The following is a 19766-nucleotide window of genomic DNA, read 5'->3' on the forward strand; positions in this document are numbered from 1 at the left end:
CACATGAGGAAACTGTGAGACAGAAAGATTAAGTGACTTATCCTAGGTCACACAGCTGTTAACTGGTGAACCTGGAATGTGAACTTAAGCCGATCAACTCCAGGGCCTGCATGCTTAACCACAGTACTGGATTGTAGGGTTTGCAAACTCATAAGCCAGTTGGGGACTGGCAGGGAAAGTGAACAGGTGAAAAGGGCCACTTGAGGGACAGTAGAGAGTATGGGGGACCAGGCAGAGCTGGAGAACACATCTTTTGTTTGTGTTGGGTGACTCTATGCAGCTCTAGCCAGTTGTTATTGAGTGGGAATGGGCTCAGGATTGCCAGATCCACAGATTTATCTTGAGAAGCAGAAATCTAGATTTCTAGATGAATTTTATTGGCAACTACCCTAGGTTGGGCTCTCCTGGAACAGACCCTGAGATGAACATTCTTCATGAAAGTGAATTTTTTGAGAATCTTTCCCAGGAAAATCTGGTGAGGAGAGGGCAGGGACAGGAAGAGAACCAAGCAAGAGTGGGGCATCAAGCAGAGTCTCATGGAGGGGGCTTCGGTCCAGTTCCCTGGGGAGCTCTGGAGACAGTGTACACCATGCCTCAGAGATGTTCCATTCAGGGGAAAAGAGGTGCAATGTTTCTCTCCTCTTACCTGCTGTCATCAGTTCCATACACTTCTGGCCCTCCGTGCTGGCAGCCCAAGCAGTTCCCAGCAGCCCGGGGCGGGACTCTGACAACAGGTGCAGATGCCAGCTGTCGGGCGGGCAGGCACCTGGGGAGACTAGAGGCTTGTGCTCACAAACTGTAAAGGGGTCTCAGGGGCTCTGGGCATTGGCTACAGGAACTAAATAAAAAACAGAGCGACTGGTTGGGCCACACTGACTCGTCCGTGGGCAGGAATTGTCTGTGGCAGGAATAGAGGAGACTGTGGTTGGAGGAGGAGAGGTGACTTGCCGAGAATCCCTGTCTGTGTCTGCCATCCATCCAAGTTACACAATTTGGCAGCAGTGGTGAGTGGGCCAGCTAGAGGCACCCAGGGCTGGGGGAGACAGCCCACCTTGGGGCCCTGTGTGGACTATAGGCTAGACAAGCTTCTGCAGAGGAGTGTTTCCTGTGTGTCTCCCTGCCTCACTGCTGGCCCTCTGACCTCCAGGACCCCTGCTTGCCTGGATGGAAGTTCCAGTGCTCAGGTTACGAAGTCTCCCTCCCCACTCCTCCCCCCACTCCCCACAGCAGCCTGGGCCCCGACCGGCAGCATCCGGGGCTGATGGTTGGGGCACTGGCAGATTCAGGTCAGAGGCATCATGAGCACACGTGCCGCAGGAGGAGTGCCTTCACCAGTTTGGCAGAATTGCTCCGTGGCAGAAATTCTCTTTGGCTTGGAAAATTTGCATTACTTCTGCTGACAGAGAGGGGCAATGACTCGCCCAAGGTCACGCAGTGGATCTCTGGCAGAACTGGGACAGAATCCAGTTAGCTGTCTTGGCTCTCAGCACCCAGTATGGCCGTCCCTGCCTGGCATACTGAAATGGCACATTGGAAACCCGAGTTAAAAATCCCAGCTCCACACTGCCTAGCTTGTAACCTCAGTGCCGGCTTGCCTCTCTGAGCCTTGGTCTCTTTATCTGCAAAATGGGTACAGGCAGTACCTGATATTTGTAAAGGCTTTAGCAGGAAGCCTGGTGGAAGCCTGGTGGAAGAACCATTAAATAAATGTCCCTCCATTCCTAATTGTTGTGGTAAGAGTTTCTCACACCTAGCTGAAAAGGGAAACAGGAAAAGACTTATTATCTCCATCTGTTAAGTGGAGAAACTGAGGATCAGAAGAGTCAGTTGATAGAGTCAGTGGTAGGATTTTTGATGCAGGCTTCCTGTCTCCTGGTTCCTGCTTTCTCAGATGAAAGGGGCATGGCTTTGTTTCTATCACCGGTCCCTCTCATGGCAGGGGCACGCTCCATGGGGACTGGACTTCATTTGGTCCAGCAGGCGCTCCCTGGGCACCCGCCTCTGCTGTCCTGATTGGGTGCTGGGACCAGAAGGTTGAGGACGACTCCCGGCTGCAGCTGAACAGGCAGCAGTGATGAAGAGCTCTGTGTGACAGGTTGAGCTGGAGGTGCCTGAGGGACCTGAGGTGAACAGATATCAGCATGCAGTCTGAGCTCAGGGCTGAGAGGGGATAGCTCCTAGAGAGGTGGTGACTGAGTTCCCCCTGAGTGACTGCGGAGGAAGGATGGAGGCCTGGATCCCGGCATGCCCTGCAAGGCTCATCTCCCTGTTTCCATCCCAGATGGAAATGCAGAAGCAGATTGGCCCCCTCAGGCCTGAGAAACTTCAGCCTTCTGCTCATCCTGAACCCACAGCTAGATTGTCATTTGAAGCAGAGACGTGGTGGCTCCTTCCCGTCTCTGCATCAGTTCATGTCTCTAGATCCAGTCCTCCTGGGGACCGACCTGACTCCCCCTTAGGACTGGATAGTTGTGGTGTCCGGTAGGAACTGACAGAGTGACTGGCATCTGGGCTGGTTGAGCCTGGTACAGAGTGAGGCTGATCTTCCACTGATCCTGCACCAGGGCGCTCAGGCCCTGGACTACTTGCTGTCCCTACAGCCGCTCCAGCCTGTCTACCCTCCCTCTGGGCCACCCAGAACTGGTCAGGCAGGCTCCAGGACTAGCCTTTCTCTGGAGAAGGCTGAGCCCCAGGAGGGCTCAGGTCAGGCCTCTGAACTGAATGTGCTACCCAGCCATGTTGGCAGGAAGGGCATCCCAGGAAGCCAGATGGACACTCCTGCCCCCCACTGGCGCCCTTATCTCTCCTCCCAGCTGGGAGAAAATCGCCTGGAGCTGTTTTCAGCTGGGCACATCGCCCAGTCTAGGGCTCCCTGGACCCCTGGGATTGGACCGGGGTTTCCCAGCTGACCCTGGGAACCCTGTCTCCAGATTCTTCACAGCCTGTGCCAGCCCCAGGGCTTCTCCCAGCCTCAGTTTGACCTGGAGGCGACAGCAGGAAGACCCATTGAGGTCCCAGGTCCCCAGTGAGACCCGGGAGGGTTGTAATTAGGAGAGAACACCCTCCGCTGATAGCCTCTTCCTAGTCCCTATGGGAATCTCTCCTTTTAGGCCTCAGTTTCTCCGGTTGTTAGGTGCATGATGATGTTTTCCAAAGCTGGGGCTCCCTAGGGCTCAGTACCCAATTCTCCCTTAGCGAGGATTTGTTAGCTGATCCTGGGACCTTGCAGCAGCTGATGGGGAGGAAGCTTCTAAGTGGATGCTGTGGATTCTGCTTCTCACAGTGGGGAGAAAGCTGGCCCCAGGCTGACTGGTGAAGCGACAAGACTCTCAGCTCCTGACTCCCAGGCTTCAGCTGTCTCCCCAGCTGGGTCCAGCCAAGCTCCCCATAGGAGATTTCCTAAGGGCCAGAGTTAGGTCTTGGGAGCAGGGCAAGTGGGATGGTGGTCTAGGGCAGGTGTAGGCCGCCATCTCGGAAGACACCAGCCTCTTCCTCCATCCTGGGTGATCTAGGTCAGCGTCCTTCCCCCCCAAGCCTCTCCCAACCAAGCCTCTTCCCTCTGAGGTGTGAGCTTGCTACAGACATGGAGACTATTGTTGGAAACTGCGGTTGCCCCTCTTCAGATGTTCCGTTGCAGGGCCCAGCACCCCAGTGACCCATCCCAGGAGCCTCTTCTACCCCTTGTCAGCCTGGAGTGACCAAAGGGAGGTAGGTGGAGGCAGGAGGCCAGCCTGGGGGGCCTCGACGAGTCCCCTCCCCGCTTTGGCCTCAAGTTTTCCATCTCTCTTGAAATCAGGTGTTTGGCATCTATGAGAAGTGGGGGTGTTACCAAGGAATGGTCCTGAAGCTGGGGGCTGGTCTTCTCTACTGGTCTCAGAAAGGGAGCTGATGTGATCCTTCTGCCAGCTGCCTCCGGGCTGTGCCCAGGACATAGATACACCAGCTGCTCTGCCAGGGCTTGAACTGCTGTCCTCGATGTGTACACTTGTTCCTGACAGAAAAGGAGTCCATGGGAGGGAAATCAACCAGGCCCTGAGAAAAGCCTTGGGGAAAACTCTGTGGCAGCCTGGCCTCCCGTTTCTAGTCTTTCTTCAGGACTGAGACATCTTTGGACGACTGGGAAAGAGAGAGGGGAAGGAACCAATGTGTCCTGGGGACCTACTATGTGCCAGCTGGGGGCATGAGTTCAAGTGACCCCCAACAGCCCTGAGAGCTACCAGTTACTGACCCATTCCACTGATGGGGAGACTGAGGCTCAGGGTGAAAAAGGCCTGAGGTGGGCGATGTGTTGGTCTGTCCTTGCACTGCAGCCATGCGGGCAGAGGGAGCCATCCAGGTGAAGGTGCTCAAAGTCTACAGTCAGACCCAACATCATGAAAGGGGGTTTTAATGAAGTACAAAGAGCAAGGCAAATATTTGCCTGGTGCAGCTGGCTCGCGGGTGGCCGCTGGTGGTGGGGACACACTGGTGTTCAGCAGCCTCTCCCAGCAACAACCAGCCTCGTTCTTGGCAACCACATCCTAGGTGCTATCGGGGGGTTGGAGGTGGGGCGAGTGTCCTCAGATCTAGGACACTCTCCTGCCTGTTGGACATGCCCCTGCCTGCTCTTCCCAGGAAACAAAGACAGTACCCTGTGGGTACTTGGCTTCAAGAACCTTCCAAAATGCCCCCTCCCTTCCCCTACCCACACCTGCCACCCCTGCACCCTCAGCCCTCCTCACCTGAGTGCTAGCTTCCACCACGGCTATGCTCTTGGTGGGACATGGACATCTGTGTCTCCTACAGGAGAAGGCATCTTGAGTTTTCCCGCAGGGCAAGGACAGGTTTCCTATGGCTGCATCTGCCCAGAACGCGTGTCGTTTTGTACCCCCACTGTATACACTAGTGGGAACCCTGCTCACCACCATCCCCATCACTGTCATTGTCACCTTCACCCTTGTCATGAAGCCCTTCTCAACTCCTAAGATCCCACCTCGTGCTCTTAGGACCACCTCGTGGCTGAGATCAGAACAAAGGTCAAATTAGGCAACACCTTTATCTTGGAAGAATATTAGTTGTAAAGAAAAGCAAGACAAAAGTGATGCCCCCGAGAGAGAGGGGGAGAGAGAGAGATTGAGAGAGAGAGAGAGAGAGAGAAGCCATTGCATAAAAATGTGCCAACCGGAGGTGGAGAGAAGGCCACAAGCAGGTCCAATACTGATGCCCCAGGGCAAACGAGAACTGGCCTGGGGCCTTCAAGGTCTTGAAGGAAGGCCGATATGGCCAGAGTCGGTGGGCTTTGGGAAGAGTGGGGAAGGCAGGCATGCAGGGAGTTGGGGTCCAGGCTGACTATGGTTGGAGGGTATTCATAGGTCAGTGGGAAGTCACTGGAAACTTTAGAGTAAAAGCGTGGTGTAAGTCTCTTTAGAGTCTTATGTCTCTAAAGATCTTTCTAACTGCTTAGCTGAGAATGGCTTGGAAGGGCAGAGAACCTCCTTGGGAGATTGGGACCGCCATCTTGGGGCATTTAAAATGGGTCCTCTTGGACTGTGGTGAAGTAGAAGATTTGGAGACGTTGACTTAGGAAGCAGAGCCGAAAGGACCTGGTGGTGATGGGATGTGGGAAGAGGTGAGAGATGGGAGGAAGCAGGGCTGGCTGTTGGGCTTCTGCTGCTCAACCGCACGAATAGTGTTGCCTCTTGTGAGATGGGGAGGAAGAGGCTCTGGATGTGTCCATGTGAACACAGGCACGGAGACCACTAGACCAGGGTTTCCCAACCCCTGGACCACACACTGGCACTGGTCTGTGGCCTGTTAGAAAGCAGACTGCACAACAGGAGGTGAGGAAGCTTCATCTGTATTTACAGCCACTCCCCTTCATTTGCATTACCACCTGAACTCCGCCTTCTGTCAAATCAGCAGTGGTATTAGATTCTCACAGGAGAGCAAACCCTATTGTGAACCGCCCATGCGAGGGATCTTGGTTGTGCTCCCCTTATGAGAATCTAATGCCTGATGGTCTGAGATGGAGCTGAGGCGGTGATGCTAACACTGGGGCGCGGCTGCAAATATGGATTAACATTAGCAGTGAGGTTTGACTGCACATTCCCCCCATCTTCCTCCCTCCCCCACCCCATGAATAAATTGTCTTCCATGTAACTTGTCCCTGATGCCAAAAAGTTTAGAGACTGCTGCACTAGACAATCTGTGTCACTCTTGGAGTCTACCTGAGTCTTGAGTGTAACACAAACAAGGAAGTGGGGGTGTCTCAGGGCTTGAAGGGGGAGCATTGCTGATCTTCCCAGCAGCTCCCTGTGAGCCACATCCTGGGAACCTCTTAGCCAGTGAGACCCCACTCATTTACAGAGATGCCCCAGGCTTTGCTATTGTCTGCAGCTGAGGAACTCCTCAGCAGAACACCTGCCACCTTGACAAGCCAGAGATGGGAGGGGAAAGGCATGTGTGTGGCCGTGGGCTCTGCAGCCAGCTGTACTGTCCAGCCCCACAGCAACATCTGGGCTGGAGGAGCTTTGAGCCTGGCCCTGCCCCTCTGCTGAACTCCCTGTGGTACCCCTGCCTGTCCTTCTCTGTTGCTGGGATTCTTGGGGACACCTGATCCCAAGTCCCTTTTCTGGGTGTGACTTACCTCCCCAGCTAGACTGTGACCTATCAGTAAGCAGGGACAAGACTTTACTCCCTGGTCCTTGCAGGGAGGGGGCTTTTTTGGGCACCGACACAGGCTGACCTCCTGGGGACATGGAATAGATGTTTGGGTCCCTCTGAGGGTACCACTCTGAGATGCAGGGAAGAAGGGCCCTACTGGACTCACCCTCTAGATCATTGGTCCTCCAAGCTTTTTGACATTATGGACTGGTTTTGTGGAAGACAATTTTTCCACAGATGGGGTTGGGGAGATCATCAGGCATTAGATTTTCATTGCAAGTGGCAACCTAGATCCCGCGCATGCACGGATCACAACAGGGTTCTCACTCCTGTGAGAATCTAATGCCACCACTGATCTGAGAGAAGACGGAGCTTAGGCGGTAATGCGAGCAATGGGGAGTAACTAAATACAGATAAAGCTTCCCTCGATCCCGCTCACCTCCTGCTGTGCAGCCCGATTCCTAACAGGCCATGGACCACTACTGGTCTGCAGCCCCGGCGGCTGGGGACTTCTGCTCTAGAGGGCTCCCCTCCCCATGGTGAGGAGTCTGGGGGGCTCTCTGCAACTCTTTCTAGACCACACTTGGGTACCTGGGACCCAGCATTCCTGGCCCAGACCACTCCCAGCCTGCTTCCAGTCCCCTCCCAGGTCTGAGTCCCGAGGGCACTGTCCTGCTGTTGTGCACACTCCTTGACATCCCCCTATGTGTGGCTGTTCATAGGGATGGCATGAGTGGAGCTTGGCTGGGGGCTTGGGTCCCTGGCTGTGGGACAGAGTTGGGGAAGAGAAAAGAGGTGGGCCATGCTCTGGTGTGGTTTTCTGAGAGCTCTGATTTCAAGCTTGGCCTTCCAGGGCGTTATGATGGGATAATCTGTAAAGGTAGGATGATAGCATGCATTTTGTTCAACAGTGTGTTGGCTTGATTTACATTTTTTTTTTTTTTTTAGTCAGGGTTATGCTCTGTCTCGCTGACAGTGGCATAATCATGACTCACAGCAGCCTCAAACTCCTGGGCTCAGATGATCCTTCTGCCTCAGCCTCCCTAGTAGCTGGAACTACAGGCGCATACCACCATGCTCCACTAATCTTTAAAAAATATATTTTGTAGAGACAAGGTCTCACTGTGTTGCCCAGGCTGGTCTTGAACTCTTAGGCTCAAGCAGTCCCCTTGCCTTGGTCTCCCAAAATGCTGGGATTACAGGCATGAGCCACTGCACCCAGCCATTTGCAGCGTTAAATATCCAAACCTGTGGTTTGTGGAACTCAATTTGCCCTGTGTCCTGGACTTTCTGACACTGAGGCAGGCTTGCCTCCGTTATCCCAGCTAAGTGCTTGGCCGAGTGCCTTGGGGAGGCTGCCACCTGCCCCCTACTGCCCACCGTCTGTGCTGCCAGTGCCACTGGCTTTGTACGCCACCTTCCCATCTGTGGCGAAGAGCTGGTTTTTGAGCTGGTGTCATAACACAATGCCATACAACGAGTGGCTTAAACAACAAACACCCATTGCCCACAGTTCTGGAGGCTGGAAGTCTGAGGTGAGGGCGCCCTCGTGGTCAGTTCCGGTGAAGCCTCTTTTCCTGACTTGTAGATGGCCGCCTTCTCTCTGTGTCCTCATGCCAAAGAGAGATCATCTTTTCTGGCTTCTTCTTTTTATTTATTTATTTTTTTGAGATGGGGTCTCACTCTGTCACCCAGGCTGGAGTGTGGTGGCAGGATCATGACTGACTGCAGCCTCGAACTCCTGGGCTCAAGTGATCCTCTCACCTCAGCCTCCCAAGTAGCTGGGACTACAGGCACATACCATGGCACCAGCTAATTTTTCTTTTTGTGGAGACAAGGTCCCTGTTGCCTGGGTTGGTCTGGTCTCTTTGTATGAGGGCACTGATTCCATTCGTGAGGGCTCCAGTCTCATGGTCTAATCACCTCTCAAAGGCCCCATCTCCAAATACCATCACATTGGGGATTAGGGCTTCCACAGACGAATTTGGGGGAACACACACCTGCAGTCCATAGCTGCTGGGAAATGAGAGAGCTTCATAATAATGGCCCTAGTGCATGTGTCTTGGGGCCCAGGGCACTCTCCTTGCTAGCTTCATTTCTCACGCGAGAAGCAAATGTCTGGCTCATTTGCGTTGGGGAGGCTGAGGTTTGAGTAGTTTTATCCACAAAATGGAATGACTGAAATCACCCCCTTCCCTCACTGGGCCGATCTACTCATCTAATATGGTGGCTACAGGCCTCAGAATAGGGCAGACCTGATTTCAAAATTTGACCCTTACACTGCAACCATGATCTTGGTGAGATCCTTTGTTCACTGAGCTGTGGTGGAAAATGGATCAACAGAATCTTCAGCAAAGGGTTTTTGTGTTTGAGATGATGACTGTGGAATCTTGTACTCACACTCAGGTGTGACATTGTCCCCTCTGTGGCCAAGGTCATGAGAGAATGATGGGACAAGCTTGAGCCACCAGACTCTAGGAACCTCTTCAATGTCCAGTTCACCCTGGAAACACGCAACCTTTCAGCAGGAACATTCAGAGTCCTGCTCTCGATGGGGGCCGCTCTCGGTGGGAATGACTCTGCGGATTAGGAGCTGTGGACAAAAAAGATTCATCTTTGGTTTTTCAAAACCTAGTCTCAGGCTGAGCTCACATTTCAGAAGGGGGGACTGACGCCACTAGTATCAGAATATTCTGCCACTAGCTGGAGGGCTGTCAGTAGAAGACTACTAGACAGGGGTTGAAATATCTAGGGTCTATCTCTTTGGGCTTCAGTTTCCCCGCCTGAAATGGGCTTAAACTAGGTTTCTGTGGCATTTGACCCAAGCCTCTCTCCAGGAGGAACATCTTTGCCTGGGAGTAGTATGGAGGGATCAGAACTGGGGGTGGATGGATGGTACCCCATAAAATCTCCCAGGCCAGAAGCAAGGCCAGAACTTCCAGAGACCTCCCTTCAGACTTGTGTCCACCTTTCCATCCTCCACTGCCTTGTCGCCATGGGAACCCTGGCATGGGAGCCTTGGGAGAAGGGTGGTGGAGCAGGGATGCTGGGGTATGCCCATCTTGGTCCTTCCCAGCCACAGGAGTAATAATGGGCAGGTGGCCATGGGCTAGGGTTGAGGATGCCGTCAAGGAGAGTATCGCTCCTAATACATATTACCCAATCATGAAGATTTATTATTAATAACAACCTATCAATTAATAATGGTTTGCAATTTACCGAGCACGTCTATACCCATTACTAAGCACTTTATATATATAATTTAATCCTTTTGACAACCCACTCAGGTAAGAATTTTTATCACCATTTTCCAGAAGAGAAAACATGACCAGAGGTTCAAGGTCACACAGCTTGGGTTTGAGTAGTTTTATCCACAAAATGGAGTGACTGAAACCACCCCCTTCCCTCACTGGGCTGATCTACTCATCTAATATGGTGGCTACAGGCCTCAGAGTAGGGCAGACCTGGTTTCAAAATCTGGCCCTTCCACTCGCCATGATCTTGGCGAGCTGGTGGCATCCTGGTCAACTGGGTCTTAGGCTAGTGTGTCAGTCTGTTTTGCGTTGCTGTAAAGGAATGCCTGAGGCTGGTGATTTATAAAGAAAAGAGGTTTCTTTTGGCTCACGGTTCTCCAGTTCTGATCTCTCCATACTACTCCCAGGCAAAGATGTTCCTCCTGGAGAGAGGCCTGGGTCAAATGCCACAGAAACCTAGTTTAAGCCCATTTCAGGCGGGGAAACTGAGGCCCAAAGAGATAGACCCTAGATATTTCAACCCCTGTCTAGTAGTCTTCTACTGACAGCCCTCCAGCTAGTGGCAGGATATTCTGATACTAGTGGCCGGGTAAGAACTGGCCTGGGGTCAGGGTCTCTCTGAACTTGGAGCCTGTGGGTCTGTGGTTATTTCTCTGCAATTCTGTGGCTGGCTCTGGGTGGGTCCTGAGGGCCTAGTGACAAATTTAGGGAAATATCAGACCCCTGGCATGACTGTTAACCCTGGTCCCTGGAGGAGCTGCAGCTTTTCTCCCTGGTGTTCTCACACCGAAGGCAAGCTGTTGAGGTGGCTTCTCTGTCCACTTCTGGGCTGTGTGGGGCCCCAAGTGTCCTCCTGTCACAAGTTCTGGAGGCTGGAGCTTTGAGGGAGGTCCCCCATCTGCACAGATGCCAGGAGGCATCCTTCTGGGACCCTGCAGCCTGCAGTTGGCCTCCTCTGGCACCTGAACCGACACCTCCCCACCCCGCTCCCAGCCTGGTCTTGCTCCCAAGGAGCACCCTGCAAAGAATGTGCAAAATGGTGCCCTGAAGCAGTGCCGCCCTTCCTGGCCACTCACCTACCTGGGCCCATGTCTCCGCCTCTCCCGGCAGATCTTCCACATGACCTACGACCTGGCCAGCGCTGTGGTCCGCATTGTGAACCTCATCGGTATGATGCTGCTGCTGTGCCACTGGGATGGCTGTCTGCAGTTCCTGGTCCCCATGCTGCAGGACTTCCCAGATGACTGCTGGGTGTCCATCAACAACATGGTGGTGAGCGTGCCCGTGCTGACACCCCTGCTCCCCCCCACCCCGCCTGAGGTGACGGGGTGAACCTGGAACTCCTGAGTTCCAGCACGTGGGACCCTGAAATGCCGGCCTGGCGCTCAGGGGCACGGGGCTCTGCCCAACACAGGCCCAAGCACTTGCCGCTGGTCCAGGAATCCACCCATAGAGCTCTGGGTGGGGACCTGGGACCGCCTCCTTCTCATAACCCCCACACACCTGGGATCCTCAATATTTGACCCTCGTTTCACCAAGGGAAACTGAGACCTGGGCGACCTTGGGTGGTATCAGGTGTGGCATCTCCTGCCCTCCTGCCTATCTGCCCTCTAGAAGCTGAGCCCTTAAAAGCTGAGCCCAAGAAAACAGAAGCCTGCAGGGGGCGCTCTTGGAAGCACACGCAGATTCTCAGGTCATTTGAGGTCACTGTCTGCTCCCACATCAGAGCTGGGCTGCCCCGCAAACACACAGATCCTGGTCACAGCGGAGTCCTGAGCAGCGAGGGTGAGCAGGAGGAAGCCTGAGCCCTCCTCATCCCTCCAGCCTTGCGGGTGGGTGAGAGAAGTTGGAACAGGGGCCATGGAAGCCACAGAACAGGTTCTCCTCCACACCCCTAAGAAGGGGCTGGCTCCAGGCAGCCTGTAGGACCCCCTAGACCTGTGAGCCTCTCTCTGGTTCCAGTGAACCCGCCTCTCCCATTCTTCCTCTCAGCCAGGTTGGTTTGGTCTGAAGGCAAATCCCCAGGGGAGGAAATACCTGGTTTGAAAGAGGCAACTGAGACCCTGAGGCACCTGTCAGCATCAAACAGGCCTTTGCAAAGCGGCCTTTTGATGAGCTAAGTGTAAACAAAGCGCCATATGGACTGAATTCCCCATCCCCAGGGGCTTGACAGTGAAGACCTGCCCTTTCCTGCCTGGTTGGAGGCAGCTGGGAGCGCCCCTGATCCCCAAGTCCAGGACCCAGGCCCCTTTCCCCTCAGGGGCCCAGCCCCACTGACCCCCATCCTAGTCTGGACAGAGCCACCAGACCCAAGGAACTAGCTCAGCCATGTCCAGGATGGTCCAGGTGACCTTGATCATGACCAGTAGCTCTGCAGGCTCCTGTGCCTTCCTCCTGGTGCCAGTGGTGGGTATCTGCATCCACCCTGTGAGCAGAGACACCATGGGGCAGTGGCCAGTGCTGGGGCTTATCTGGTGGCCCTCCTTTTAGGGGTAAGAGGCACACACATGCGCTGAATTCAGGAGACAGCCCTTTCGAGTCCAGTGTTCCCACAAATCCTTCCCTGAGACACCCACTGGCTTTGTAGACAAAAATAGCCAGGAGCCTTCCTCCCTGCCTCCCTCCTCTGGCCCCATGCATCGTGTGTCTGCCTTTGGGGGTGGTGGGAGGGAACAGTGGCCAGGGGCCGGTGGTCACAGCCCGGGTGTGCTGGCCGTGTTCACGCAGGAGTTTGCTCACAGCTTTCACTTTTCTCACCCAAAATTAGGACAGCTTTTCAGCTCAGTCTGCCTGAGCTTGTCCCCCCAGGGGAAGCATATCTGGTTTCATAATTGAGGTCAGTGGGGAAATGGGCTTCCCTGGCAGCTGTTTAGGGGGTGGGAGTGCAGCCATCTCAGTTGGGGAGGGACAGCAGGGTGCCTCCGCCTAGAGCCTCTGCTACCCAGCTGAGAGGCTCTGGGCTGCCCCAGGGGGGACTGAGAGGTCACATGGGGCCAGGCCGGCTCTCATCCCTCTGCTGTGGCTTCCGGTCTGATCCTGGCCCCCATGGCGAGAGGACAGCCCTGGTGGGGGGCTCACTGTCAGCACGAGTGCCATGGGCAGCCTCAGTCAAGGCTTTCAGCTAGCATCAAGGCCAGGGAGCCCTGGAATCAGCCACTAGGAGAGAGTGAGGTTGACGTGTCAGACAGGGGGGTGGGAGCAGAGACTTTTTTAGGTGTTGGTAAAAAGGGCCTTCCCTCCTGTTCACTCCCTGCCTATCTGTCCGTCCACAGAACAACTCGTGGGGGAAGCAGTACTCCTACGCTCTGTTCAAGGCCATGAGCCACATGCTCTGTATCGGGTACGGACGGCAGGCGCCCGTGGGCATGTCCGACGTCTGGCTGACCATGCTCAGCATGATTGTGGGCGCCACCTGCTATGCCATGTTCATCGGCCATGCCACTGCCCTCATCCAGTCCCTGGACTCCTCCCGGCGCCAGTACCAGGAAAAGGTAAGTCAGGGTGCCGTAGGGCCGCCAGGGCTCTCTCAGGAGGACCTGCGCAGTGGTGCTTCCCAAGAGGGCGCACAGGTTGCCAGAGCCAGTGGGCTTCCCCCACCCTCCAGTGTCCAGCCCTGTGATCAGGACTCCCGGGGTGAGAGCAGAGGGAGGATTGCTGGAGTCCAGGAGGTCAAGGCTGCAGTAAGCTATGATTGTGCTGCTGCACTCCATCCTGGACACAAACAGAGCAAGACCCTATCTCTAAAAAATTAAATTTTAGAAAACCCAACAGCCCGCTTCTCTGCATGAGACCTCTTGGATGAGAGTGGACTTCAGCTCCCTGGCCTTGAGTCTAGGAGTGTCTTTTGGTCTGTGCCTGCCTTTCCTGCCCCTGGGTGTCCCAGGAGCCCATCTCTCCTGACCGAGGGGGCCAGTGCCCTCCATGTTGCTAATCCGTGCTGCCATTGGTGCTTTGGCAGCCGCCCATTACCCGGTGTCCCTTCCTGGCTGCTCCCCTGGTCTCCAGGACCACACACTCTCTGTCTACCTCCTGCCTCTCTGGCCAGTCCCTTGGCTACTTCTCTTTCCAGTCACCAGGTGTAGGAGTCCCTGACAGCTGGACCAAATTCTCAGACCCTCCATCTGCCAAGTCTTCCTAGGTGTGACGGTTTTGTCACCCACCCCCGCAGGCCATGTCCATCTGTGTGTAGCGAGTCCCACATGGTTACAGCTGCTACACCTCACTTCTCAGCTCCTAGCTGTTTATTTGATGCCTCCCTGGACACCTCAGACTCCTCTTGTCCACGATTAGAACAGTCTGTCCTCTCCACTCCAAGCCTCCACTCTTCCCCATCTCGTGAGGGACTCCAATGGCCCAGTCACCCAAGCCAGAGACGAAGAGCCACCCTTGACCTCTCTGCTGTCAGTGCCTACCTCAAAACTACAGCCAGGCATGATCACGCACACCTGTAGTCCCAGCTACTCAGGAGGACCGCTTGAGGTGGGAGGATCGCTTGAGGTGGGAGGACTGCTTGAGCCCAGGAATTCAAGGATGCATTGAGCTATGATCATACAACTGCACTCTAGCATGAGTGACACAGCGAGATCCTGTCTATAAAAAAATTAAAATTAAAACAAAAAACAGACGGGAGGTGATGGTTCATGCCTGTAATCCCAGCATTTTGGGAGGCTGAGGTGGTAGGACTGCTTGAGCCCAGGAGTTCGAGACTAGCCTAGATAACATAGTGAGAACTTGTCTCTACAAAAAGTAAAATTTTTAAAATTAGCCAGGCCTGGTGGAACATACCTGTAGTCTGAGGCTGAGGTAGAAGGATCACCTGAGCCCAGGAAGTTGAGGCTGTAGTGAGCCATGATCATGCTACTGCATTCCAGCCTGAATGACAGAGTGGGACCCTGACTCAAAAATAAAATAAAATAAAATAACACACACACACCAGCTGCCTTCTCTGCATCCCAGCAGGCCTCCATCCACTCTAATCATCAGCTTCTCCCCACCTCAGGGTCACGATAGTGGCTCCCTGGCCACAGTGACTGGGTGCTGTGTCCTGGAGTCGGGCCGCTTGGGTCCTCACCCCAGCCTCTCTGCTGTCAGCCCTGTGAGTGTGGGTATGTGCCTACACAGCTTGGTACCCATGTCCTTGTCTGCAGCATGGGGACGACATAAGGCGTTACACCATGGGGTTATGAGCAGCAAGTGGTATGGGGTAAACCATTCTGTGTTTATTAGTGAAGCAGGCCCCACCTGGCCACCGTCACACCATTCTCACATAGTGACTAGAGTGGCATTTAAGCATGCGTCAACCAGATCGCCTCGCGCCTCTGCTTAAAACTCTTCAGAGACTATGCTGCTCCTAAGACGTCATTGACCTCCTAGGCGCGTTCTCCCAGCCTGGCCTCAGAGGGGCGTGACCCAGGCCCTGCCCACTGACTCTTAGCTGGTGCCCTGACCCCGTGGCCTTCATTCCTGCCTGGGCAGACATCTCTCCTCATGCCCCACCTGCCAGAGGGCCTTGACACTGGCTCTCACCCATGACTCCCCTGCCTTCTCTTCTTCACCTGAGTCTCCATGTCTCAGCCAACATAACCCCACCTTGGGGAAGCCTTCTGTGACCCAGCCAGTGCCCTACTTGTCATGTGTCCCCTCATTCTCCCTCGCCACACTCTGTCATGCCATAGTTATTCATTCAATGTGTAGCAGTTTGTTGAATGCCTGTCTTCCCCATCCAGGCCGTGGCTCCTGAGGGCAGGACCAGGCATGTTCTCCATTGTATTTTGGGGCCTGCATATAGTAGGGCCGGTGTTTACAGATTCCTGGACTGCCTGCCTGCCCCAGGCGCTGTTCCCTGGTGGTGACTGATAGCCTTCAGTATGGAGGCCCAGGTCCCATGATGCCAGGAGGATAGCTCGGGAGACCTGCAGAGCTGGGGAGTGGGGAGGGCTCACTCTGGGAGGCAGAGGAAGAAGAAGGTAAGAAGGCAGAAGAGAATTCTAGCCCAGTCGTCATGGTAAGCACAGGTGTGTCGAGGGCGGGAAGGAAATCAGACTGGTGGAACATACATGCTGGGTTATGAGTGGGCAGGCTGGGAAAGGAGGGAGAAGAGAAGAGTCAGGTTTGTGAAGGTCTGGCCTGAACACATGTCCAGGTGAGGGATCAATCTGGGGCCCAGCCTGTGAGCAGGGTCGGGGCTCCATGTGTGCCCAGGATCAGGGCTTAGTGTGTGACCACACTAGGGCTCAGCATGTGACCAGGATCAGGACTCAGTGTGTGACCAGAATCAAGGCCCAGTGTGTGACCAGAATCAGGGTTCAGTGTATGACCAGGGTCAGGGCTCAGTGTATGACAAGGATCAGGGCTCAGTGTGTGACCAGGCCAGGACTCTGTGTGTGACCGGGATCAGGGCTCATATGTGACCAGGCCAGGGCTCAGTGTGTGACCAGGATCAGGGCCCAGTGTGTGACCAGAATCAGGGCTCTGTGTGTGACCAGGATCAGGGCTCAGTATGTGACCAGGCCAGGGCTCAGTGTGTGACCAGGGTCAGGGCCCAGTGTGTGACCTGAATCAGGGTTCAGTGTGTGACCAGGGTCATGGCTCAGTGAGTGACAAGGATCAGGGCTCTGTGTGTGACCAGGATTAGAGCTCAATGTGTGACCAGGCCAGGGCCCCATGTGTGACCAGGATCAGGACTCAGTGTGTGACCAGGACTCAGGGCTCCATGTGTGACCAGGATCAGAGCTCCGCGTGTGACCAAGATGAGGGCTCAGTGTGTTACCAGGGTCAGGGCTCAGTGTAACCAGGGTCGGGATTCAGTGTGTCACCCAGGTCAAGACAGCATGTGACCAGGATCAGGGTTCAATGTCTTACCAGAGTCAGGGCTCAGTGTGTGACCAAGGTCAAAACTGTGACCAGGGTCAGGTTTCAGTGTGTGACCAAGGTCAGGGCTCAGTAGGTGATCAGGATCAGGGCTCAATGGGTGACAAGGGTCAGAGCTCAGTGTATGACCAGGATTAAGGTTCAGCGTTTGAACAGGTTGGGGCTCAATGTGTGACCAAGGTCGGGGTTCAGTTTGTGGTAAGGGTTGGGGCTCAATGTGTGACCAGGATCAGGTCTCAGTCTGAAGCCAGATTGGGGACTTAGTCTGGGACCAGGATCAGGAACTAATTTAGAAAAAGCATCAGCCTTTATTTTAGGGCCAGAGTCAAGGTACCGTGACTTCCCACTTGAGACCTTTTTATTTTATCCTTTGACAGATAGCTCAGGTCTTCCTGGTTCACCCATAAACCTCTCTCCTTAAACGTCTTGCCTCCCCCATGGATCATTCAGCATTCTGGAACATTCAGCAACCTTTAACCCCTGCCCTGTGCCCATACCTTGCCTCCCCCCACGTGTTCTATGTGGAGCGGAATCTCTCAAACACAGCACCTTCTGTCCCTGCTGCCTCTGCCACCATCGTCCACCAGGAAGTCAGTGCCCCCCTGGACTTAGCATAACTTAGAGCCAACAGAAGCCAGGTTGACTGGAAGAACTTTAGGATATGTCACCCCAGCCCGCAGGGGCCCGTTGGCACCACTGCAGCAGCACTGTGACCCCTCCTGCACCCCTCCCCTCCCCCCCACTACTCCAGATCAGGATCCCTATTTCTGATGGTTCTTGGGGCATAGGGCCTTCCCCTGCCTCCTGCCTGGGAAAGGTCTGTTACTGCCTCATCCTGTCTCTAGTTCTAGTTCTGCTCCCCCCAACCCTGCCCTGTCCACCCACAGTCCAGGATGGCGGGAGCAATGGCCACCCCTCAGAGAGGGCAGGATCTGTTCTTACTTGCTTTGAGCTCCAAGGACTTAAGTTCACAGATCTCTTGTGCCCAAACCTCGACTTGAAGATCCCTTCAAATAAGGTTACGCAGCTCTTCCCTTGGGCTGATGTTGCTCCCGGCACTCTGGCTCAGGATCTCAACTGGGACCACGAGAGGATAAGTCCTGTGGGATGGACCAGACCTCTTTGCTCTACCTCCAACTCTTCTGAGCCACTGCAGCCCGATCCTACTGACTGTGCCATTATGTTCCCATTGGTAGGAGATGGCACATCCCTCCCAGAGTCAGCGAGGCCCCTCTGTCCCCCGAGGAAACGTGACCCACCTCCTGGTCTGTTGGAGTCCTATAACTGGGCTTTGGACATTCCCTATGTTCCCAGGTGCCCCTTCAGTTATTTATTTATTTTTGAGCCGGACTCTCGCTCTGTTGCTCAGGCAGTGGCAAGATCACAGCTCCTGCAGCCTCAATCTGCTGGGCTCAGGTGATCCTTCTGCCTCAGCCTTCCAAGTAGCTGGGACTACAGCTGCGTGACACCACACCTGGCTAGTTTTTTGATTTACTGTAGAGATGAGGTCTCACCACGTTGCCAAGGCTGGTCTTGAACCCCTGGGCTTAGGAAATCCTCGCCTCCGCCTCCCAAAGTGCCACAGTGCCTGGCCTCATCGCCTTAATATTGAACACAGTGAGGACCAGATGTTGTTGGAGCCCCCTGACCCCAAGCATCTGGGAGTCAGGGCCCTTTTTTGGAACAGAGGGGTCACCCCCACCCCAAGGACTTCAGATCTCAAGGAAGCAAGGTTGGCCAAGAAAGCCCCGGGGTTGGTGCCTGGCTCTGGTCACTCGCAGGACCAAGGCGGGAGTGGCGCCTGCAGGGGCCAGGGGCAGCTGCTCGGAGTTGACCCTCTCCCTCTGTCCCCACCACAGTATAAGCAGGTGGAGCAGTACATGTCCTTCCACAAGCTGCCACCCGACACGCGGCAGCGCATCCATGACTACTACGAGCACCGCTACCAGGGCAAGATGTTTGACGAGGAGAGCATCCTGGGGGAGCTGAGTGAGCCACTGCGGGAGGTAAGTTGCAGGGGCGGTGGGGAGTGGGTGAGGGGGACCCGGCCTCCTGGCAGCTGCTCCCCTCACTCCCTCCTTCCCGGTTCCAGGAGATCATCAACTTCAACTGCCGGAAGCTGGTGGCCTCCATGCCACTGTTTGCCAACGCAGACCCCAACTTCGTGACGTCCATGCTGACCAAGTTGCGCTTCGAGGTCTTCCAGCCTGGGGACTACATCATCCGCGAGGGCACCATTGGGAAGAAGATGTACTTCATCCAGCACGGCGTGGTCAGCGTGCTCACCAAGGGCAACAAGGAGACCAAGCTGGCCGACGGCTCCTATTTTGGAGGTGAGGCAGCGCCAGGGACCCTGGGGGACGGGGGGTCTTGGAGGCCACTGAGGAGGACAGAGGCACTGATGGTCCTTCATGGCCAGAGCCAGGAGGTGTCTGTGAGCCCAGTGTGAGGTGTCTCCATCAGGCCTCGCTGCTGTAACAAGTACTACAGCCTCAGGGCTCATGAGCAACAAACACTGATGTCTCGCAGTCCTGGAGGCTGGAAGTCTGAGTCCAGGGTTTTGGTGAGGGCCTTCTCACTGCATCCTCACATGGTGGAAAGAGAGGGAGCTAGTCCCTCGTCCCTTCTTTTTTAACAACTATATGTATTCACTTATTTATATTTCTTTTTTGTTTTAAGAGACGGTCTCACTCTGTCACCCAGACCAGAGTGCAGTGGTGCAATCACAGCCCACTGCAGCCTCAAACTTTTAGGCTCAAGCAGTCCTCCTGTCCCAGCCTCCCAAGTAGCTAGAGCTGACAAGTTTTTAAAAATAAAAAAAAAAGGTTTGCTGTGTTGCCCAGACTGATCTCAAACTCCTGGCCTCAAGCAATCCTCCCACCTCAGCCTCCCAAAATTCGGGGATTAGGGTTGTGAGCCACAACCCCCAACCTCCTGGCCTCCTATAAGGGCACTCATTCCGTTCAGGAGGGCTTCACCCTCATGGCCTGATTACCTCCC

General features: G+C 54.7%; 1 protein-coding gene across 1 annotated transcript in view; it reads left to right on the forward strand.

Moving 5' to 3' along the window:
- The window catches only part of HCN4 (hyperpolarization activated cyclic nucleotide gated potassium channel 4), a gene marked incomplete at its 5' end in the record, with an annotated part of 47791 nt that overhangs the window by 26026 nt on the left and 1999 nt on the right, over positions 1-19766 (forward strand). The window contains 4 exons of the mRNA XM_021710093.1: positions 11007-11168; positions 13169-13387; positions 18626-18772; positions 18859-19099. Coding sequence (XP_021565768.1) covers positions 11007-11168; positions 13169-13387; positions 18626-18772; positions 18859-19099 — 769 coding nt within the window. The remainder of the gene's footprint in view (positions 1-11006; positions 11169-13168; positions 13388-18625; positions 18773-18858; positions 19100-19766) is intronic.

The sequence above is a fragment of the Carlito syrichta genome, unplaced genomic scaffold, assembly GCF_000164805.1.
Source record: "Carlito syrichta isolate Samal-C Ts95f unplaced genomic scaffold, Tarsius_syrichta-2.0.1 Scaffold288079, whole genome shotgun sequence".
Lineage (NCBI taxonomy): Eukaryota > Metazoa > Chordata > Mammalia > Primates > Tarsiidae > Carlito > Carlito syrichta.